General features: G+C 43.9%; 1 protein-coding gene across 1 annotated transcript; it reads left to right on the top strand.

Moving 5' to 3' along the window:
* Positions 1 to 587: 587 nt before the first annotated feature.
* On the top strand, positions 588 to 23,220 carry FTCD (formimidoyltransferase cyclodeaminase). Its single transcript, XM_066622159.1, has 14 exons — positions 588 to 641; positions 2,148 to 2,331; positions 2,752 to 2,880; positions 3,984 to 4,072; positions 4,526 to 4,705; positions 7,735 to 7,872; positions 9,193 to 9,324; positions 11,107 to 11,168; positions 12,247 to 12,376; positions 14,787 to 14,948; positions 17,491 to 17,534; positions 19,191 to 19,329; positions 21,629 to 21,724; positions 23,134 to 23,220. Exons 1-14 carry the CDS (start codon positions 588 to 590, stop codon positions 23,218 to 23,220), a joined length of 1,626 nt encoding a protein of 541 aa, XP_066478256.1.
* The last annotated feature ends 1,157 nt before the right edge of the window (positions 23,221 to 24,377 follow it).

The raw sequence follows: 24,377 nt of genomic DNA, 5'->3' as shown, positions 1-24,377 counted from the left end.
AGGTTTGAAGAAAGATTTATGTTTTGGGATTCATAGACTTTCTGCCCAATCCTACTGGTGCCATATGCTACCCAAACAAGCATTTTGTTACTTTTTGTTATTTTTAGTCCATATGATTCTATTTCCCTGTCCTGCAGTTTCATAAAGCTAAATGGTATACTTATGAAAACTGCTAGCAAGTGTCTTCATGCAATCATTTCATTGTGGTGTGGCATCATCTTGTGATATTTTGACTGTTCTGAGTATTTTTGCATTAACAGTCAATTCTAGTGCTGCTGCTGCTGGTGGTACATTAGACCAGCATAATGATGATGTACACTGCCAGACCCATAGCTTCAAAAGCAGAACAGAAAGATAGAACAAAATGTTAGTCTGGTAAGTAAACTGTCTTTTCAGTTGGTCCAGTATGGGGTAGTTAATAAGAAACCCTGGAGATAGACAAAGGTCACTGGTTATACAGTATTCTATAAAATCTCCTGAACCTCAGGTTAAACATTTCATCCAGAAGAGAAGAGGAAACGAACATCCAGTGACCACCACAGCTCTAGGACTCCCCACCAGTGTAGAAAAAAAGAAAAACCAGAACAATGTCAAAATTAGTAGAATGTGTCCCCAATTTTTCTGAAGGTAACAACAAACAGGTAGGCTCTGAAGTATGGTATGTATAAAGAGATTTGGTTGTGGCAATATAGTTCCTAGCCAACTGTGAAATGCATTTTTCCAACAGTGCAAGCTTATACATGTTTACTTGAAAGGTCAGTGGGACCTACTCACAGGTAAGTGTGTATCAGATTGTAGCTTAACAGCACAATCCTAAGCATGTCTACTTAGTCATTATAGTCAATGGGGCTTACTCCCAGGAAAGTGTGAATAGAACTGCAGCCTAACTGCCAACTAGCATTCCAGCAGCAGAACATGTTTTACACAGCAATGGAGTGTGTTGCCATGTGCTTCTGAGCAGTTACCAAAGACAGCAAGTGGCACCTTGCATATGGCAGCAACCATGAGGCTCCACCAGCCCCAGTACATTAGTGGGGAGAATTTTGTGGGTGGGGATTGGGCATGGGGACCAGGGAGAGAGCAGGAGGCAGGAGTGACTGCAAGCAATGTGTGCCGGGGATGCTATCCCCTCCAGAATCTCCCACACACCCCTTTCTGTCTTTAGACTTGTGCCAACTATATGTCCAAGAAGACCCATTGGCAATCGAGGGGCTTAAAGACAAAAATATTTCCCTTTACCCCTGCCTGTTTTGGTGTGCCTGAAAGCTATAGCTTGGAGAAGGACAGGATTGGGCTGTAGTTTACTTTTTCTAGCCTGAGCTATTGGTTGGAAGTAAGTGCATTCCTACCAACTATATATAAGAAAAGAACTTTAGAAGAAAACACTCTGCAGCTGGACTTTTGATCTTGGAAAAAGCACTGTTGTATCCATCACTTTCCATATGCAGCTTTAAAAGTTCAGAGCTATAATCCTGAGCTATAAAGGGGAAGGTTTCCTTCCCAGTTATTCAAGATAAAATGAATTTAGCCTGAAGAATATTCAGAATATTGTTTCAGCAGATTGTAGGGCCCAGCAGTTTGCATCACCCTGTGTGGGAGGCCAGCACGTCACCCCCATGATGGACCTACCATTGCCCCGCCCCCACTGGTTTTTTGGCTATACCTTTTGATAGAACACAGATATTTCAACATGGTTTGTTTCATTGCATTCTGCATGAAATTAACATCGATTGATATATAACATGATGGTATTATTCCTACAAACTGATTTTGGTCACTATTTTGGTCACTAGTGGTGTCACACCCCCTGAGGGTATCACCTTAATAACACTTTATTGGTTCCCTGCTGTGTCATAATAACACCTCATAGACTGTTTGTAAATTTGTATGCATTTGTAAATTACGCATAGCATGGTATATAACACAATGGTATTATTCCTAGAAATTGTGCTTTTAACTATTTTGGTCACTAGTCATGTCACTGGTCACTGGTCATCCCCCTTTGTGTGTCATCCGGTGTGGCCCATACCCCCCGCACCCCTTAGCAACACCACTGCAGCCCAGCTTTCTACTTTAAAGAAATTATCTGAATCCACTAACAAGAACTGCGACTTCCAAACTCCGTAACAGGCTATGTTCTGGTTCAGGTGATCGATGGAATTGGCAAGGCCATCTCTCAGACACCAGGATGCAAGCTCCTGGATGTAGATGCAGGTCCTTCCACTAATCGGACAGTCTACACCTTTGTGGGGAATCCTCAAGATGTTGTTAGGGGTGCACTGAATGCAGCTAGAATGGCTTTTCAACTCATCGACATGTCAAAACACAAAGGTAACTGTAGTAGGAAAAAGGGAAACAATAGGGAATCTGAGTCCCAAGTCAAGTTTCTTGTGGTGTCTTCCTGAAGTACTGTGCAACCTTTCACATGTTCTAAGCTGTTTGTTTTGTTCTTGATCTGGTAGAAACAGTTTGTGAGAACCAATGGACTTATATGAGGACCTGGAATTTGGGCTGCTCTTGGCATTTTGAGATGTCACAGCATTGGGTAACCTTAACTACCCAAATGCATTCAGTTTAACTAATTGCTCTCACCAGTGACCCTAACAATGATCCTGAGCCCTAGGTTCAGTTTCCTCAACATATGGAGATGAAAATCCAGCTCTCTCTAAACATTATCTTCTCATTTCTCTAGCTGCTCCTCTTCTCTCTTCAGACCCCACACAACTTTGAAGCTTTGCTTTCCTGTCCTAGGTGAACATCCCCGGATGGGAGCCCTAGACGTTTGCCCTTTCATCCCAGTGAGGAATGTCACTATGGAGGAATGTGTTTGCTGTGCCAATGTCTTTGGGAAGAGTTTAGCAGATGAGCTGCAGGTACCTGGTGAGTTAATTACAGGAAAAGGTGGAGGAACATTGATCTGAAAGACAAGAATCTGCCGCCCAGTGAATTTCTTCACAAATCTCTCTTGGCTCACCGCTCACCAAACGGAATCTCCCTTCCTGTGCCTTAGTTTGTACATGCTTTGCTTTGCTATATTTCAGCACATATGAGACACATCTAAGCCCTGTCCAGTGGGTGGCCCTGGGGGCGGGTGGGGAGTGCGAGGCGGAACCTTCGTTCCCCGTTAGAGCGGAGTGGCTTCAAGCTCAAGAGATGGCGAAAGTCCAAGGAGACCCATAGGGGCCAGCAGCCCTTATCCAGAGGTAAAGGAAAATGTTTTGCCTTGCCTCTGGCTGAGCTGCTTATGGCCACTATCCTGCACTGGATGCAGCGCAAGCTTCCTGGCTTGCCTGTTCCAGCGCAGGTTAGGATTGCGCCCTATGTCTCTTTGTTGTTCCTGACCTTATATGAGGTCTTTACAAGGGGCATCCATGAATTGGCTCTATAGCCACTGTCAGTACCTTTGCAAAGTGAAGATGGTTTAAAGCCTGTGTGGGCTGGTGTGTGTTGATAGGCTTCCTGCAGAGAACAGTATTCCAAAGCATGGCAATTGAGTGGAGGGAGCAGGTGGGCCAGCCTGATCCTCCACCATTGCAGAATGACAAAAGGCTAAAACTTCATCCACTGAGTAATGTGAGGTGCTCTAGAAATCAGCAAAGCACAAAGGAATCCATCAGGTCAATCAGGGAATAAGTCTCTTCAATTCATTTGCAAGTTGGGTCCCTACCAGTGACCAGCTGATTGTGAACATCTGCTGCAGAATTCAGGAGAAATTTTTTCTTTATTTTTGCATGCCATTTCAAAGTCGTGTTCTCAGTAGGTACACTGCACCAACTTGACCTATTTACCCAAACAAAACAAACAAAAAGCAATCAGCCCAAGGCCTGGCTGTATTGCTTCATGATTTTGCACAAGTGAATGTGATTTTGGACACAGTTCACGTTTTTCCTAAGCAATCTGCTTCTCTGCTTGTCAATCTGCTTTTTTGACATTATGGGGACACCAAAGACAGGGAGTGAGGTAACAAATGTCACTTCTTCCAGTGTATCTGTATGGTGCAGCAGCTGTGAAGGAAAGCCGGAGGTCTCTGCCAGCCATCCGAACAGGAGAGTATGAAGCCCTCCCTGAGAAAGTAAGATATTTGCATTTGTAATGGTAGTCATACTGCTTTCAGGACAAAGGACCAGAGGTTGTGTGTAGCAACACGCTGTGTGATAAGCTGATGCTTGGATTTACTTGGTGAAATTGTTTCATGCGAAACATGTTCATGGAAACATGAAATTGTTTCCAGCTGGTGACAGTTGGGTCATTCTGAGAGGGGGTTGGGTAGTACTGAAAAAGGTTTTTCCAATCCAGTAACCTTTATGGGCATACATAATACATGTGGCATCAACCAACAATGAGATAAAGCACAGAAACCACAAAAAGATAAAATAAAAATAAAATAAAATACAACACATTAACCATAAATGGGTTTTCATGGTTTTTCTCTTGAATCTCATGAACATAAGTAGTATATACAATGAGAGTATGCATTCTTCTTATTTGGAATTATACCTGCCTCTCCCCCCCTCCTTTTCTCAAGCTGAAGAAGCTAGAATGGACTCCTGATTTTGGCTCAGCAACCTTTGTTCCAAGATGGGGAGCAACAGTAACAGGTGCACGAAAATTCCTCATCGCTTATAACATCAATCTGCTATGCACAAAGGAACAGGCACACCGGGTCGCACTTAACATTCGGGAGCAGGGCCGTGGAAAGGACCAGGTATGAGTGACTGATGTTGCGAGGGGATCACTCCACTCTTTCCTTTTAAGCATCTGAGGTCTGCATAGGAATGTCACAGACTAACTGCTACCCTCTGCATTCCATGGCTGCTTCGCGCCACAAAGTGCTTTTCCTCTGTACCCATTTGTGTATAAGGTTTGCATCCAGACACAGAAGGAAGTGAATAATTAAAAACAAAAGCCCTTAAGGAACACAGATCTTTTACAAGGGTACTTGGAAGTAAGTCCCAATTATTATTGTTGATTGTTACTGGGTTGTACAAATCAATGGTAAGGCCACACCTGGAGTATTGTGTCCAGTTCTGGTCGCCAGATATCAAAAATGACATAGTGGAAATGGAAAAGGTGCAGAAGAGAGCAATCAAAATGATTACTGGGCTGGGGCACCTTCCCTATGAGGAAAGGCTACAACGTTTGGGCCTCTTCAGCCTAGAAAAGAGGTGCCTGAGGGGGGACATGATTGAGACATACAAAATATGCAGGGGCTGGATAGAGTGGATAGAGGAGACACTCTTTCCCCCCTCGCATAACACCAGAACCAGGGGACATCCACTAAAGTTGTGTTTAGGAGAGTTAGGACAGACAAAAGAAAATATTTCTTTACCCAGTGTGTAGTTAGTTGGTGAAACTCCTTGCCACAGGAAGTAGTGACAGAATCTTGCCTAGATGCCTTTAAGAGGGGATTGGACAAATTTCTGGAGGAAAAGTTCATCACGGGTTACAAGTCATGTATGTGCAAGGTAGAGGTAGGCTGCCTCTGATTGCCAGATGCAGGGGAAGGCATCGGGACACAGGTTGTGTCTGTTGTCTAGTGTGTTCCCTGAAGCATTTGGTGGGCCACTGTGAGATACAGGAAGCTGGACTAGATGGGCCTTTGGCCTGATCCAGCGGGGCTCTTCTTATGTTCTTATGACTGCTTAGGTCAGCAGTCTCATATTAAAAAGTAGCTTTAAACTTTTTATTACTTTCATAACAAATGTCTCTGCTACTTTGATCAAAACAAATTTGGAAAGTGTTTCTGTACTTATCAAAGGCTTTGCTTTGTTTTAAAATCATTCCTTTCTCTGGCTAGTTTCTGAAGAATTTTGGGGACATCAGGTGGCTCTTTTTTGTTTGCTCAAAACATATCTATGTACAGTGTGTTTTAGAAACTTTTTGCTGGCTTTGTTGTCTTAAAAATATTTTTTTCAGATGCTAATACTTTATATATCTGGTATAACAAATCTATTCTTAAAAAGAAATTATGAGGATGGGGAAAAAAGTAAAATTCCTTAGCCAAGTATTTTGGGTTTTGCCCTGTCCTTTTGCTAATAATGTGTTTGATTAAGGGTTCTGTAGAACTCAGAAGTTTTTTCTTTGGTACTTTACTTCTCTTTTGAACTGTGGATATTTCTTCTTGCAGACAATGTAGGGCCCAATCCTATCCAACTTTCCAGCACTGGTGCAGCTGCAATGCAGCCCTGAGGCAAAGGGAACAAATGTTCCCATAACTTGAGGAGGCCTCTGTGACTGCCTCCCCATCACAGAACACAGTGCATGCCCCATTGGCACAGCTGCATTGATGCCGGAAAATTGGATAGGACTGGGTCCACAGTCATCTATGATTTTACGTCTACATAGTAATCTATGATTTTATGTTGTTTTTGTACCAGGGGAGGGCGATCTCATCCTTTGCTTCAGGCAACAGTATGTCTTGCACTGGCCCTGCAGTTGGGGGACCCTCTAGAAAAGAACTGTATGGTGTGGAGAGGCCTACAGTGAGATAATTTCTGATAAGCAGAAATTGCCCTCTTGCTTATGGACACGGAAGTGTCTTCTGTTCATAGACAAGGAATGTATGATACAATCCTGTGTGTGTGTCAATATATCCCCATCAAGTGTACATTTCACATATCAGATCAAGTGGGCTCAAGCCATGACAGTTTGTCCTACTAAAAACTTGGTCTTAAAGTGCCACAGGATTCTTTATTTTTGCTGCAGCAGACACATAGAAATTTGGGCTTATCCACTGGCAGAACACTAGTTCTGCCAATGGATAATGCCTTACAACAATTGTAAGAACCTCTCCAGCAGTGTGCAAAGTCACACACTGCCAGAGGCCAGTGGAGAGGCCAAAGTGGCCCCATGCACAGCAGTGGATTCAGAAATGCCAACTAACCCAGGTAAACCAGTGGGGGAGGTGGAATGGGGTAGTGATGGGAGTGAAGAGGCGGGCAGATCGGGTCTCGGAACACAGTGGGATTGGTGGCAGTTGTGTCTGCTGAATCCAAACACCCTTCCTGGACCCAATTCCCCAACCCAGTGCACATGAACTTGCACCAGCAGGTTCAGGTAGAACCCATCCAGGCCTCAAAGGCAACACAAATGTTCCCTCACCCAGAAGAGACATCTAGGACTGCGCCCCCCCCCCCCCATCCTGAAGGATGCAGCACACACACCAGTGACTCAGCAGTATTAATGGGCAGGAGGGATAGCTGTGGCTTACCCTTCTGGCATATATGAATAGTGTGAAACTGAAATCTTTGAGGCATTGTTCTTTAAAATCTGGGAGGTTTTTGGAAGCTGGGGTTCAGATAGAAAGTTGACTCTGGAATTGGCACATACGGGTTGGGGGAGCATATCCGCAGATCCCATATCCGCAGAGTCACTTATTAGTGGATTGGGTCGGTGGGGCCCCCCCCCCTCCACATGCCCTGTCTGGAGGGCTTTCCCAGGCCTCCTAAAAACATCATTTCCGGTTTAACAGAGAAACTGGAAGTTGCATTTTTTTTTAATCAGAAAGGCTCAGTCTGAGCCCTGCAGAGGCTATGAACAGAAAGGCTCCCCTTGGCTCTGAAGGGTGGAGGGGAGGGGTTCACCCATATCCATGGTTTCACGTTACTGTGGGGGGTTCTGGAATGGAACCCCTGCAGATACAGGGACACACCTGTATTTGCTGGCATTCCTGCTTGAGTATGCATCTGCAGAGCAGAGTGTACAGAGTGAGCTACTTCTGTTTGTCTTTTGCAGCCTGGACGATTGAAGCAGGTGCAAGGCATGGGCTGGTACTTGGATGAGGAAAATATTGCTCAAGTCTCTACAAACCTGTTGGACTTTGAAACCACCCCCCTCCACACAGTCTATGAGGAGGTCTGCACTGATGCTCAGGCAAGTTGTATAGGAATGCTTAAGGAGAGCAATCATACTCTTTCAGGAAAAGATACCCAAGCTTCATGAGCCTGCATATTTCAAGACGTCCTGCAGCTCCTCTAAGACAAGCGAAATACGTACTGACTTCCAAGCTGAGAGGCTGCATTTGTTAAAGTCTCTGAATGTAATTCAGAGTACTTCACTATGAGAGCTGGTACAGTGTAGCAAAGTAGTAACAGTCAGGAAGCCTCTGCTTCTGCCATGAACTTAGACAAGTCACCCTCTTCTTCAGCTGTCTTCCCACCATGCGGAGATAATAATAGACAGGGTTATTGTAAGGGTTACATCAAGCATGGTACAGCAATACAAAACCTTTGGAATATTCAAAAGCACTGTACAAATGCTAATTCAACATTCTGTGTGGATGACACAGGTCTGTTATTATCTCCAATTTGAATAACATCTCTTGCTTACAATTGCCCATATTTTTCTATTTTAATTGTGACTTTTTCATTTTAAGGAACTTCTGTGGTGTGGTCTTTTTTTTCCCCTTAAACATTTTTTAGCATTTTGAAAATGGAAGTTAGGGAAGAAATTTAGGTAGTTAATATAAAAAAGCTCCTTGAACCAGGTTAATCAACCAACCAACCAACCAACCTACCATCTTCAGAAATCTCATTAAAAGGTAACATTGTTTAAGAGACCCTTTAAATTATGTCCTAGCCATGTGGGAGCTGCTTTCCTGAGAGTGGCTCCTCCATGGTTGGGACAATATTTAAATGAACTAACCTCATGGGTGAGGCAGATCAAGTGATTCCTTCCCATGGAACTGACACCCCCTTCTCCAGGAGTGCCAAGTTTGTGATCAGAACTCATACAGTTGGTCCCCATCCATGTGACTGGGTCATTTAAATATTCTCCCAGCTGTGTACAAGCTGTTCAAAGTGCTCCCATAAAACATTAAAGGCCCCTGACTCAAGCTCTCTTGCAGTGCATCCTAGATTAGATTATTTATGCTAAGGGAATGAACAACTAGATGCAATTCAGTCATTTTCGAAAAGCCACAGACAGCAGGATTTGTACTCAGAGATTGACATGGGTGTGTTACACACCAGATGGAATGACATCAGGTTATTGGGTTCTTTTTGAAGTACATATGCAGTGGTATAATTCTATTGAACTCAATTATGCTTACTTCTGTGTAGACCTGCATAGGATTGTGCAGGCAGTCCCCATGGAAGTGGCTGATATAGGTGTGTTACCTGTCAGACAGAATGGATTGCCAAATATTGACTATATAATGCTAATGAGTTGTAAAATTCACATTTTTGCCTCTAGGATCTGAATTTGCCAGTGGTGGGATCTCAGTTAGTGGGGTTGGTCCCCAAAAAGGCCATATTGGATGCGGCAGAATTTTACATTAAGAAAGAAAAACTCTTCATTCTTGAGGAAGATCATAAAATCAGACTGGTAACTTTTTGACATTCATTTATATTCTGAAGCTGGGAGATAGAAAGGGCCAAAGTACTTGAGAGTCTCATGAAATGCATTAATACAGTGATTCCCAAACTTACCTGACTCATGACACATTCACAGCCTCTTCTTGTGAGACTTGGGTGCAACTATCTTGAATATCATGAAATCTTGCAAGATCCAAGATGTCAGAGCCTGGGGGAAACAAGTAGGAGGGGCAACCGAGGACATCCCATGTCACCCCTGCAAAAGTGCCATGACACCCTAAGGCAGAGAGAGGTTCTCAAACTGGGGTGTCATGATGCCCCAGCCTGAGAAACTCTGCATCTGTCCCCTTAAGGGGCAGGGGGAAGGGAAAGCCAGCAGCATGATCCCCAGGATTGTGCTGCTGCCAGAGCTGATTGGGGGTGATTTTCACTTACCTGAGCCAGCTTCTGCCTCCTGGCACTGTGGGGAGTCCTGCAGAAACCTCTGCAGGGCCCCCCAAGCCTCTAAAAAGATTTTTAAAAAAACATTCAGAACCCTGATTGAAAACAGGAAGTGGGTTCCGACTTCTTTAAAAAACTTTTTTAGATGCTTCAGGATCCCTGTAGAAGCCTCTGCAGGGCTCCCCAGACCCCGAGGAGGCAGGAGATGGCTCAGGTAAGTGAAAATCACCCACATCAGCCCCGGCAGTGACACGATCCTGGGGATTGTGCTGCAGCCTTTGCTGCGCCCCTACACACACACCTGCTTCACTTCTCAAACTCCTGAGGAGTTTGAGAACCTCGGCCGTAAGGCATCACAACATACACTTCGGGAACCCTTGCATTAATTTGATCAATTAGTTTACATTTCAGTTGACTTTCTAAAAATCCTTTTCTGAAAAAACACACTCTGAAGTAACAGGCCACATCACACATTCATCGTGATGTGTAATTTGGCCATTTGGTGTTGTACAAATCGATTGTAAGGCCACACCTGGAGTATTGTGTCCAGTTCTGGTTGCCACATCTCAAAAAGGACATAGTGGAAATGGAAAAGGTGCAAAAGGGAGCAACTAAGATGATTACTAGGTTGGGGCACCTTCCTTATGAGGAAAGGCTACGGCGTTTGGGCTTCTTCAGCCTAGAAAAGAGACACATGAGTGGGGACATGATTGAGACATACAAAATTATGCATGGGAAGGATAAAGTGGATAGAGAGATGCTCTTTACACTCTCACATAACACCAGAACCAGGGGACATCCACTAAAATTGAGTGTTGGGAGGGTTAGGAAAGACAAAAGAAAATATTTCTTCACTCTGCGTGTGGTCGGTCTGTGGAACTCCTTGCAACAGGATGTGGTGACGGCACCTGGCATGGATGCCTTTAAAAGGGGATTTGACAAGTTTCTGGAGGAAAAATCCATGATGGGTTACAAGCCATGATGTGTATGTGCAACCTCCAGATTTTAGAAATGGGCTATGTCGGAATGCCAATGCAAGGGAGGGCATCAGGATGCAGGTCTCTTGTTACCTGGTGTGCTCCCTGGGGCATTTGGTGGGCTGCTGTGAGATACAGGAAGCTGGACTAGATGGGCCTATGGCCTGATCCAGTGGGGCTGTTCTTATGTTCTTATGAAATGTGTGTTTCTGGGAAACTATGTCCTTGGTACCAACCCGCAGTGCCTTGAATCACTGTTAGTGCTTATTGATCAATGCAGATTGAGTGCAACTTTATACCATAAAGGACTTTTACCTGTTTCAGCTTCTGTTTAATGAAATGAGCATCTATAAACATGCGTTTTTAAATTGCAGGTAATCAACCGACTTGGGCTGGATTCTTTGTCTCCATTCAGGCCCAAGGAGCGCATAATTGAGTATGGGTGTTTTCATTTTTTTAGCTTTGGTGTTGTTGGTACTGAATACAAATAGTAGTGATGTCAGTGACTTCAGTCATTAGGTAGCTCAGTGTTTTTCAAACTGTGGGCCGGGACCCACCAGGTGGGTTGTGAGCCAATTTCAGGTGGATCCCCATTCATTTCAATATTTTATTTTTAATATATTAGAATAGATGCTACCATGGTCTGTGACTGGATTTGGGGAAATGTTACAGATCTGTACTTTTAACAAGCTACTATGTATAATCGTTTAACAATGATAGTCAATGTGGCTTACTCCTGGGTAAGTGCAGGCAGGATTGCAGCCTTGGATTGCTAAAAATTTTCCAGCTTGATGATGTCACTTCCAGTTGTGACATCACTTCCAGTGGATCCTGACAGATTTTCATTCAAAAAAGTGGGTCCTGATGCTAAATGTGTGAGAACCACTGAGGTAGCTGCTAATGAAGAGTGGTAACAATGGTGTATGAAAAGAGGGGCAGAATACACAGAGGGTGATTTTCCTTCTTTATATTCCTTCTCCCCTGACCCACTTTGGTTTCCTTACTCCAAAGAGGTCTGAATTTGCTGCAGTTCAATGCAAAGCGCCTGACTTGAGCACATAACCATAGTTGTGTTCCTGCAACTCACCTGCTCCAGGCAGGAAGCACCCAACTCAAGCAGACACAGTGCAGTTCCCCCTTCCCACATGCACTCATTCCCATCAGCATCACCTCTCACACAGAGATTTTTCAGAGAAAAGAGGTGCTTCAGGTTGGAAGCACATCTCAGCAACATGCTGGTTTGACCCTTATGCTACAATGAATGCATTACAGCACAATCCTAGGTGTGTCTACTCAGCAGTAAGTTCCATTGTGTTCAACAGGCCTTACTCTGAGAAAAGTGTGCCTAGGACTGCATCCTTAGTCTTTAAAGTGCCACAAGCCTTTGTTTGTGTTCAAAGAATTGATCAGCTCTCCTGTGGCAGGAAGATGCTTGAACAGTTGGTTCACTGAATTTGTGAAGTCTCGATGTAGGTGGGTTTGTTCTTTCAATGTCCCCTCTTTGTCTTTTGAAGGGATATGGTACAGGATGGTGAAGAGAGTGTCAGTTTGGCATCTCTGCCTGTTCATTCCTTTGTGCAGAAAGTTGGTGCCAGGTCAGCTGCTCCAGGAGGAGGATCCGTATCGGCAGCAATATCTTCTCTGGTATGTGGTGACTCAGCTGTCAGACTGTTTAAAAATGAAGACAAAGCTTGAAACCCACAAACCCATACTTTCATGCAGTGTGTCTAATTTGCCTGTCTTCATACATGAATCATACAGTGCTCATGGCCATGTAGAAACTTTCATCCAAAACTAGAAGAGTACTTTGCACTGAGGAAGTGCTAACGTGGACAAATACCTGGACGTCAACCAGAGTGTCACAGGTCCATGTCATTTCTTCTTGCCATATGTTGGTTCTCTTGACATCTGATTTGGGGAGAGAGGCAAGAACACTACACTTCATAATTGCTTGGAAAGGGTGTGAGCAAGGTTTCTACCTCTGGCTCCAGCTGTAGGAACACTGGTAGGCAGATAAATTGCACCACATGCTCTGTACAGATACATGAGTTGTGGAGGGAACACCTTTCTTTGATCTGGCTGCAAATGTCTCCAGAGGCAGAGCACTGCATACCCTAATGGTCATCTGGGCGAAAAGGAGGGGAATGGTGAATGAGGAGGAGCTTATGCTGCAGACTGGAATCAGATGGCAGAGACTCTCATTAATTCCCAGTAGTCTGAATAGGGCAGAGAGGGAGCCTCCACTCAATCATTTTGGGTACTAGCAGTGGAAGGCTATGGAAGGCAGAGGCTAACCTCCTCCAGCCCTTCATCTGGGCTGCACATTTGTAAGTCTCCAATGAGTGATGCAGTGTTTCCTGGCCTTGGGGAATAAGGAGATTAACATGTACCACAAGTGAATGAGGTCTTCTGAACTAATGCTGCCAAGGCATTCTTTCATTGCTCTACCTTCTCCTGGTAAGCCTCTCAGCTGCTGTGTGTGACCTTCCTCCCTCTTGCCCCTTCTGTCCCTGCTCTCATGCAGTCCCTCCCACCCCCTACCTCCTTCTTTACAGATGGGATGGGGCAGCAGAGGGTTTCTTCAAAGCGAACTCAGGTGTGCGCACAGAGAGAGAGAGAGAGAGAGAGAGAGCCCGCCCGCCCGCCCGCCCGGCAGCAGCCCCATTTTTTCTGTGGCAGACTTTTTCAAGGAGAAAGTGACTTGTCTCGAGTTCTATTGAGTTGCAAAGGGGTGACTCAGTGACTTGGAAAGTGCCCTATTATGACTCTTTTTTGAGGAGTCTCAGGAGTGGTGACTCTAGACCAGGGGTGTCCAAACTTTTTAGCAGGAGGGCCACATCATCTCTCTGACACTGTGTCGGGGTCTGAGAAAAAAAGAATTAATTTACATTTCAAATTTAAATAAATTTACATAAATGAATATATTAGAGATGGAACTTATATGAATGAATGAAGGTCTTGCAATAGCTCAAGGCCTGTAAAAGGCCTTGCACAAAGCAAGGCCAGCCTCTCTTTTGCTGCCACTGCTGCATTACAGACATGAAACAGCAAGCAATGGAGGAAGCCTTCGTCCCACAGCTCACGTGAGTGGTTGAACAGTGGAGCACAGGCTCCAGCAAGTCTCCAGAGGGCCAGAGGCTCATTTGAGACTGGGGGCTCCCTGAGGGCCGGATTGGGAGTCCTCAGGGGCCACAAGTGGCCCCAGGGCCGGGGTTTGGGCACCGCTGCTCTAGACTCAACTCAAATCAAGCCCTGCTGGATTTTCCCATCACTACCTATTTGTGGTCACTATGTAGGCTTTCACAAACTCGCAAGGAATACAATATACACCAGCCGTGGAGTCTTTTATCCTTCATGAACCATAATGCCTGATATGTCTTTTCGGTAGGTCTATAAGTGGGTCTTAGGTTGGCTTTTTCCAATATCCTCCCAATCTTATCTGTGATGTACCAGATATAAGGTAAAAATACTTTTGTTCTGGTGTCATTTTCTTGTGCAGTCACTTTTCATCTTGGTCACAATCCGCTATTAATTTCTCATTCTGTGTATCCATTTTGTTGTAAGGTTCTGGATACATGTGCATATTCTCCATGCAAATATTGAGGCTCCAAGTTGCATCCAGCTCTGGTGATTAAAGTATTAATTAGTCCTTTTTTTGCCCAGCATGGTGATTAGAGTTTTTGTGCAGGTAACGGTCTGTACGTGTAGGTTTTCTATACATTCTGTGTCTCAGTGTGCCATCCTCCTTGTGGCTGACAAGCACATCCAGGAACAGTAATGTCCCATCTTTCTCTTGCTCATTTAACCTTTAAATTTAACATTTTCAATTGTGTTTTAAACTCATCCAGCCATAAAAGCCTTAGAATCCTTGCACAGCGTGTTTACAAATGCATTACATATGCTATAATATACTGTATGGCACAGTCACTTGCTTAATGCATCATATGGGTCTTACCACCATCCCTCATTGCTGAGAGGCAGGTGAATTGTAATAGCCATGCTTCATTCTCCTGTGTGGCCGAGAAGGTACAAATTAGAATGTATCACCTCTTAGGGGGCAGCACTTGGCTGCATGGTGGGGCTGATGACCTATGGAAAGCGTCAGTTTGAAGAACTGGACCCGGTTATGAGGGAGATCATACCTGCATTCCATCAGGCCATGAATGAACTGGTAGTCATGGTGGACACAGACTCATTGGCTTTCAGCAGTTACATGGTGAGTGCGATTTATAAGCTTTTGACAAGCTGAATATCTCTTAAACCTTGTTAGTTTTCCTGGCACCTTTTTTCTGCCTCAGGATTGGGTATGCACAACTAGGCAGTGACAATAGGAATTCATTTTGAACTTGAAACAATTTTTGCAGATTTGGTAAAAATTATGGCGATATTTCAGTTCAATCACCTTGGGAATTCTTGGGAATTCACCTTGGGAAAGAGGAATTCTTTTTAAGAATGAAACCTGCATTTCTGGGAGGAGGAAGTGCATATGAAAGAGAAATGTATATACATTTCTAAGTAGCAGGTAAGTAGTGGGACAGTGAGGGACAGAAAAAAAAATGTAGCTAAGTATTGAGACATTCTGCAAGTGGAATGTATGTTCCACCAGCAAAAGGTCCAGGATCTAGGCCTCATTACCAGTGCTGGTGCAGCTGCACCAATAAAGGTGCATGCTGCATTATATGGTGGTGGTGGGGGGACGTGATCACCAGCTGCAGGAGATAAGTAAAAGTATTTCATAATTCCCTCCAGGTAGGCTGCCCAATTGCCAATGGGTCTCCCTGGACATACACCACCTATTTTGCTGGCATATATACGTTTTTATTCGCTGTTAAATTATGTTTTTAATCTGTTTTTAACAAGTTGTAAGCCGCCCTGGGTCCCTTTCGGGGAGAAGGGTGGGATATAAATAAAGTTTATTATTATTTTATTATTATATACCAGAGGAGAGGAAATGGGTGAGGTTTTAAAAGAAGGGGATAAGATCTGGCATGCATCATTGCTGCTGGATCAGTGGCGTCACTAGGGTTCACATCACCCGGTGCGGGATGCCAACACATCACCCCTCATGCAGTGGGTGGGGTAATACCCCAGGTGGTGGGCGTGGTGGTGTATCATCACTCCGCCCCCACTGGTTTTTTGGCTGTACCTTTTGATAGAACAAAGATAGAACACATTCTGCATGAAATTACACATTGATTGATATATAACATGATGGTTGGTATTCTTCCAAATTGTGATTTTAATGATTTTGGTCACTAGTGGTGTCACACCCCCTCTCCCAGGGTGTCAACTTACTAACAACTTATTGCAGCAGTTCGCAAACGTTTAGCACTGGGACCCACTTTTTAGAATGACAATCTGTCTAAGACCCACCACAAGTGATGTCATGGTGGAAGTGACATTATCAGGCAAATTAAAATAAATAAGTATAAATAATTAAAGTAAAACAAATAATTAAATAAGCAGAAGCCAGCCCTGGTCCACCAAGTGAACTTCCTCTGTAGCCTGCCTGCAATAACACCTCCCCTCCAAAATCAGTAAGGTTTTCAGCCCTACCCAGTGCCCAGTTTAAGAACTTCTGTTTAAACCAGATCACTGTCAGGATCCAGCTAACTTTGCAAGTCTCAAAAAAGTTCACCTTATCAGCTGAAGCCTCTGTTTTGATCCTTTTTAGTGTGTGTGGGGGGATGCCTTCTGGAGCACCTGTTTAGCTCCAGGTGCATAGGATCAGGACCATTCTGGTGGCTTCACATTTGCCTTTGCCTGGCCTGACCACCAGCCAAGGCACGTTTGCTTACTCATGAGTAAATGTGACAGTGAGGCTTAGTTTCGCTTTCCATAGGGCTCAATACATTTGTCTGCTTGGAGGGAGGGACTTCCTTCTCAGGTGTTTTTGGGGGCTGCATTCATTGGATCAGGATCATTCTGGTGTTGTTGGATTCCTCTCAGCCTGCCCTTTCTGATGGACTGAAACAGGGTTGCCTACCCATGGGTAAACACGCAATACAGCTCAGTTTCACTTTTCATAGGGTTCCATGCATTTTTGTTCTCTGGTTTTTTGGCCATAACTTTTGATAGAAAGGAGATATTTCACTCTGGGTTTTTTTGCATTGCATTCTGTTGGAAATTCCACATCCATTGGTTTATAATATTGATGGTATTATTCCTAACCACCGTGATTTTAGTGTGTCACCCCCCCCCAGAGTGCATCACCCCCCCGTACGCTGTAGGGGATTACTGTTTATTACTGTTCCACACCTGGTAGTGCGGTGTGGCCCGCACTACCCATACCCCCTAGCGACACCACTGTGCTGGATCCACTCCCTTCCCCCTCCTCTCTGCCCCAGTTCCTCCCCCTCCCCACCCAGAAATTCACCTGTTTCTCCCACTCCCTTCCCTGTCCCTCCCACTGCCAACTCATCTGCCCTGGCATTGCACTCTTCACTTAACTGATGACATTGGCAAACGTGACTATGTCATGTGACATGCATCAGGATCCAGACAAGTCCCCCTAGATCTTGGTGCTTCTGCTGGTGGAATGTGCATTCCACTGGCAGAGGCCAGAAGATTCAATTGGGCTGAGATAAAAATAAAATGCAACAAGGAATTCTGCTTAGGACATAGACCAAGGATAATTCACACAAGTGGTTTTTGGGTTAGGCAACAGGTGAAGGGGAGCATTCAGGGTTTCTGGTTCTCAAAGCAGTAAAAAGTATCTTTACCATAACATTAAATATGCTTTTCTCCCCTTTCCATAGGATGCGATGAAACTTCCCAAAAGCACACCAGAGGAGAAAGAAAGGTATGTATTGCTTGGCACTGTGGCACTGTGGCCTAAAGAACAAACAGTTGTATACTGTAAGCCCACATCTCATGTGAGGGTTATGTTCCGAGAGCAGAAGAGATAGCAAAATCGTATATAGTTGAAACTCGTTAAAGCCAACAAATACATACTGTCTATTTAAGACCTAAAAGTGCAGTATGAGAGACATGTTGGGATTGAGGAAGCAACAGCTTCATTTGTGCAAGTCAATCACACGTGAAATACTGGCCAACACTAGTATTTGATGCTAGTATTTGATATTAGTTTGTCTGTCATGGCTCCTCTCCCCTGCCCCACCAAAGACTGAGAACCAGTTGGATGAAAGTGTTGAGAACAGATCCTTAACTCCTCTCATAGAACAACAGTTCCCAGGGAAGAGGGAATGACTTTTAAACCAGTTTTAAGAGTGTGCTGTAGCTCTGTTCCAAGCTTGCCCTTAACTAGGGTTGTAAGGGTCTAAGATAGAGAGCAAGCATTGCCTTTATTAAGACACTTCTTAAGACAAAAGAATAGTCTGGTGTAGTCATTCTGACCAAGCTCTAGCACCAATCCTCCTTCCAATCCTGCAACTACTTACAAACAGATGTAATCCCAGATGGGACATATCCATCTCCAGCCCCTAAGGCAATGGTTCCCAAACGTTTTCAACTGGTGGCTTCCTTGACCCACTGGGCCATTGACTGTGGCTTCCCATTAGGGCTACAATCCTATACATTGTATAGGGTGGTGGTTTTTTTTTTTTTTTTTTTAGGATTCCAAGGCTCCCGTGGCTGGTTTCTGCAGCTCCCCAGGGAGTCATGACTCACAGTTTATGAACCACTGCCCCAAGAGGTGATTAGGTGCTTGGAATCCTCACTCTGACATGCCCAAGCATGGAGCAGGGAGCAATGTGCTATGCTGTGTAAGAGCATGGCCATTGGGTGACCCAGGATTGGATATCCATAGGATATGCCATCATATGATATAATGCCATAGTGCCCATCCTGGGCCACTCAGCATCCCTTGGCTTGCACAGTACTGGATGCTGTTTCTCATCCCCAGGGCATGTGTGGAGATTCCCTAGCTCCTTGTCATCTCCCTGGTATGGCTGGAAGTCAACATGCTGCAGTGGAGATTAGATATCAGGAAATTTCTTTTTTTTTTGCTCCTTGCATTTTAATCTCCTTGCCAACAATTCACCTTCCTTTGTCATTCCTGTTTGCTTTTTGATGCAGGTCATCCCTTCTTTTGCTGTGTTCCTTCAGTCTTTTAATAAAATGTTGGGAGGGAGCAGGTTGCCACATCTCTCTGGCCATTGTGTTCTGCTAATGCTTGCTTTCTAAGAGGACTTCCTGGATTTTTGAGCTCACTGAGAGGGAGACTCCCCAAAGTGACCTCCTTCTATCTGAATTTCCTAGCTTTGGTGGTGGCTGTGGAAAGACTAACAATTTCCCAATATATCCCAAACTGACCAGTAAGAAGTGTGGAACTGAGAGCAAAGGGTCCTACCTACTAGATCCTGCATCCCATTTTGTCCTCAACCCCTCTTCCTTCATGCTCCACTCCACTGAATTTGCCTTATAAACATAGTTGCCTTGTTTGTGTCTTCCAACCAAACTCTCTGGTTTTCTACCTTTGCTTATTCACTGTCTCCAGGCGTACAGCAGCCATGCAGCTGGGCCTGAAAAATGCAGTTGGTGTCCCCTTCTCACTGGCAGAAAAAGTTAACTCTTTATGGCCCTTTTTAAAAGAAATGGCTCAGCATGGAAACACAGCCTGCAAATCAGATATCCAGGTACAGTGTTTGATTGATGCCCAGGTTAGGAAGGAATACAGGTCTTTAAGCAGGTTGTATAAAAAGATAGCCCATGAACTGCTGTTTGATGCTGCCCCCAACCTTCTGCCACTGTGTACACCTGCCCAAAACTATGCAGAAAACAGCCAGCTAGTCTCTTACCTTCTGACGTTGTTCCTTCCTGCCTGAGGTTTTCAGCAAAACAGGAAATGTGGGACATACTTGGAGTGGCCAGTGTGCCCTGCACTTCTTGTGTTCTTGAAAAGGAAGGAGTGGTAAGCAAATTGCCACCTTCCACATTGGTTATTTTGGGGGCAGGCAGTGATAGAGCAATCTGCTTCTCTACCCACTTACCTTGCTCCTTTCTTGAATGGTTCTCTTAAACAAATCAGGAAGTATACTTCCTGATAGGGGAGAAAGGCAGTGGATTGCTGCTTTCTGATTCTTTTTCCACTCACTTGTAGTGAATGGGAAGTGGATCAGTGTGACTTCATCCATGGTGGACTGGAGGAAGGCAGCAGTAATCGACTGAGTCTTTTTGCTTGCTCTCCCACCATTCAATGTGAACCACATCATCTGCTTCATTGGTGGGTTGTCCTTGGTTATATAATGAATTACTTCAGTGAGCAGAAAAATCAGCTTTGCAGCAGTAGTCATGATAGCATCCAATGCAAAGGCAAGTGGAATAAAATGCATGAGGGCATTAGATCAGGGGTGTCAAACATAAGGCCCAAGGGCCGAATGTGGCCCCTGGAAGCTCTTTATCAGTCCATGTGATAATTTGACTCTCCCAGCACTGTCATTTCAGCAGCACTGCTTCTGTGTAGGCTCTGGGAAGGAGAGATGGAAGGATGCCTCAGAAGGTGTGGAATGCTATGGAAGAGGTAGACCAAGAGGTGTAAGACAGGGAGCTGCTGTTGAGGTGCTGGGAGAGACCAACTATCATACAGGCCGCCCTTTCAGCAGCACTGCTTCTGCTGAGGTGTTCACTTTGAAGATCACCTCTCAGCTGCTGAGCTGCTAAGTGATGCCTTGGCAAAGTGGTGCTGCTGAAAGGGAAGCCCATGTGATAACTGGGCTCTGTGACATCTTGAAAATATAATCAAAATTTGCATATTTTCTGTCATTTGTAGCTAATCGGTTCCTATGTGAGAACAAAGTGTTTATTTCTTGCCATCATCTGCTTAATGACATCACTTCCTGCATAATGATGTCACTTCCAGCCCTCAGCAGGCACCATGAATGCTAACTTCAGCTCTCTATATGAAACAAGTTTGACATCCCTGATCTAGCTCATAGGTTTATTATAAAGGTAAATGATCTAAGAGAATTGCATTCTAAAAAAAAGTGCCTTAGGCTGCAATCCTGTGCATATTTACCTGGGAGTAAGTGCCAATAGACAAAGTACTTTTCATGGCTCCTTTGTTTTTAAATTAAATACTTCCTCTTTGCAGGTTCAGCCTATTCCATTGTTTCTGGTGATCACAACTAAGAGGATTAGCTAGTTATTTCCCCTTTAAAAGTCTACTGTGACTTGCCCTATGTCAGGAAAAAGAGTAAGTCTGTGATTAGACTCCCTCTTGTGGCAATTCTATTACGTCCTTTGACATAACAGAAATGCTATTAAGGGGCAATTACTCCATGGTCCCCTGAGATCAACAAGAAGTAAGAAAGCAGGCTGAACCTGCAAGCAATAACCTTTTATTTGAAAGTACTAGAATCCTTTGTGAACAAAACCTACAGAGCAAACATTAGAGAAGAATCTTGGCCATGTGGGAAAGGCATTGATAGTTAATACAGCACTATAGTAAATATTAAACTTCATTTAAATTCTGCTTCCAGCTGATTGTGGAAGAAAGTGCCTCAGCAGTACAAAAGGACTGTAATATGGAAGCACCCCATGTTTTGAGTAATGCACACAAAGATTTAGGACTTAAATAAATCATGTGGTTCAAAATCAACATCCCACAGAATCATGTGGCTTTTGTGTGGTTCAAAATCATTATCCTTTTTTTTTTTTTTAAAAAAAAAAAAGACAAGACAGTAAGAAATTACAATGTCTCAGCACATACTGCCAAGTCATAAAATTGTAAATTACTAAGCAAAGTGCACTAAGGTTGAATAGACTATAATAAAAGATGCATAATTTTTAACAGTTAAGTGCTACCTGATGGGAACCATATATTTTTTTTCCTGCTTCTGGGGGCCTTCAATGGATAGTAAAATGAATTCTTTACTAATTGTGGAGTTCAAATCACAACCACACTGCTTCTCTCATGTTTTAAAAAACTCTATGCAGGTGGCAGCTAAAGCTTTAGAAGCAGGTGTCTTTGGTGCCTATTTCAATGTTGTAACCAACCTGAAAGATGTAACAGATGAAGACTTCAAACAACAGGTAAGAAATGCTCATGCTTACAGCTCCACCAGTTATGTTTGTCTCCACTTAAGTGCTAAGAATTGTTGGTATTGTTCATATAAGCCCACCAAGATCTCACTCAGAAGAATGCCAGTTCGTTGTTGGCATCATCCAGACTGATTGCTCTGTCTGTCTCAGTGCTGGTGTTAAGAGGAAAGTGATGGCACCCCTCCTGCCATATGTTGGCAACCTTCAGTCTCCAGAGACTATGGTATCGCGCTCTGAATGGTGGTTCTGGCACAGCGTCTAGTGTGGCTGAAAAGGCCAATTCGGGAGTGACAATCCCTTCCACACTGGGAGCAAGTGCAGTCTGTCCCTGGTCTGTCTCCCTGGCTATGGGCCTTCCTTCTTTGCCTCAGTCTGTTGGCCAAGTGTCTCTTCAAACTGGGAAAGGCCATGCTGCACAGCCTGCCTCCAAGTGGGCCGCTCAGAGGCCAGGGTTTCCCACTTTCCTCCCCTCCTGCAGGTGTCTAAAAATAGTAGCTAAAGGGGCCATCACAAAGTTGGCTCTCTGTAACTTGAGCACTATTTCACCTGTTTTGATTACACTGTGGTACAGTGGGCTCTCATAATCCACAGGCTTGGCATTCACGGATTTGAGCATCTGCAGGTGCCAGGTTTGCATCACAGAGGGTCCCAGAGAGCCTCCTGGATGTGACTGGAAGCCACACTGGCAATCCTTGACCCCAACATTTTAGTGCACCTTCCTAAATGTGGACTACGATATACATGGCCAGTCTTGAATGACTTGTGCCTCTCCAAGCTAAACTATGGGCTTTGTAGCTTGTGGGACTTGTTTAATCTCAGAAGAGCATTATGTGGAAGACTCTGTGTGTCAGGGGTTATTTTTTTTTTTTTTAAAATACACCTTCTCCAAATACTTGAAACAGCTTGCAACTTCTTACAAACATTGACATCTGAATTAAATAAAGTGTTGCTAGAAATGAGTCATCAATGGCAGGGGCTTGCCCTCAAACCAAGATTAAAACCAGGGAGGAAGCAGAGAGGAGAGTAAACCGACCACAGGGGCACCCCTGGTAAACGTAGGATTTCATGCCTGACCTTCCAAGTGGCATGAAAGACATATCTCTCTGAAATACCCCCATCCTATCTTTCCCTAAATGTATCTTAACTGTTGGACCATAGACAGGACAATTGGATAGAATTGTCCTAATAAATCTCTATCCTAATAAATCTACTTTTGCTACAAAGTCCATAGTTTAGCTTGGAGGGGCACAAGTCATCCAAGACTGGCCATATAGGAAGGTGCACACCAATGTTGGGACCAGAGATTGCCACTATAAACTTATGAAACTTTATAGGGCTGTATCTGTATTTCTGGTTGGGCATGAAGACACAGGAATGTTTAACTCTCCTTTCATATGCAGATGCAGGAAAAACTCTTTTATTTCTTGGAGGAAGCCAAGAAAAGTACTGCACATGTGCTGGATCTTCTGGAGAAGCGGACAGGATGAAAAACCGTTTGTACTGTTTGCACCTATGGAATCCCCATTTGTTTGATTGTATGGAGGCAGGATAGCTTATTGTTTGATTATATGGTGGCAGGATAGTTTTGCTAAGGCCTGTGCTAAAACATCATATTACTTGTTCTCTATCATCCTACCTCAGGAATTTGGCTACAAATACAGATTTCACTGTGTGGCATTTGACGAACTACACATTGCATCCTCTGGTGGAAGGACACTTTCTTTGGTCCCTTTCTCTCTTGGTGACGAGTGTGAACCAAAGTAGAACCTTGCTAGTACCAGTTGGTTGTACCACTAAAGTACCAGAATGCACCACCAAGCTTCTGTAGCTCTCACCCACAAAGCACATTTTAATAACTTCCTATGGAAAATTTGAGACACAGAACCTGAGAGAATTGGAAGCTCAACCACTTTCATTAGTGATCAACATATGGTTAATTCAGCAGCTTGTGTGAGAAAAATGCCATCTCCTCCAGCATAATTTGAATGCCAGCACATCTGCAAAGCCTTTTTTTGTAAAGTGGAAATAAACACTTTTAATCATGTTTCCCCCAATAAATGATACTGTGAAATGGGTTCATTTCTCAGCAGTGTGTGTTGTACTTGTGATCATAGTATGTACTTATTGTGCTCATTGTTCTAGTGATTGTCTTTACCTGGATGTATTCAGAAACTGTTTCTTTTCATGGAAATACACTGGTAAATATCCAGTAAGGTAAACATCCAATAATAAGAACTGGCTTATGTGGGTTGCCTTAAGAGATCCAGTTAATCTGATGGTGTTTCAATTCACCAGTGACAGCTCTGAAAGGTCACAAGCAATGGCATTTCCCAACACAAAGCATGTGCTCTTCCACTGAGTTATAAGAACCAACTTCAATTACCTTATATTTATTTACAAATACTAGCCTGATCTCTTATGACAACTGCTTTTATTTATTGTTAATAGAGCTGTGGAAAAGCAACTCATTCACAGTGAAGCTGAGTTGCATAAAGTGCTTTATAGATATCCGACAGACTAAAACAATAGGAGCAACAGGTCATGGCCAGTTCAACAGAGGGAGAGACATACGACTGACAGGAAAGACAACAACACAGGGGGGAAAAAAACTAATAAGAAAGTAGGAGAGAGCAACTCGCAAGCC

The sequence above is a fragment of the Tiliqua scincoides genome, chromosome 1, assembly GCF_035046505.1.
Source record: "Tiliqua scincoides isolate rTilSci1 chromosome 1, rTilSci1.hap2, whole genome shotgun sequence".
In the NCBI taxonomy this organism is placed as follows: Eukaryota; Metazoa; Chordata; class Lepidosauria; order Squamata; family Scincidae; genus Tiliqua; species Tiliqua scincoides.
This window is presented reverse-complemented; position numbering and strand designations above follow the sequence as displayed.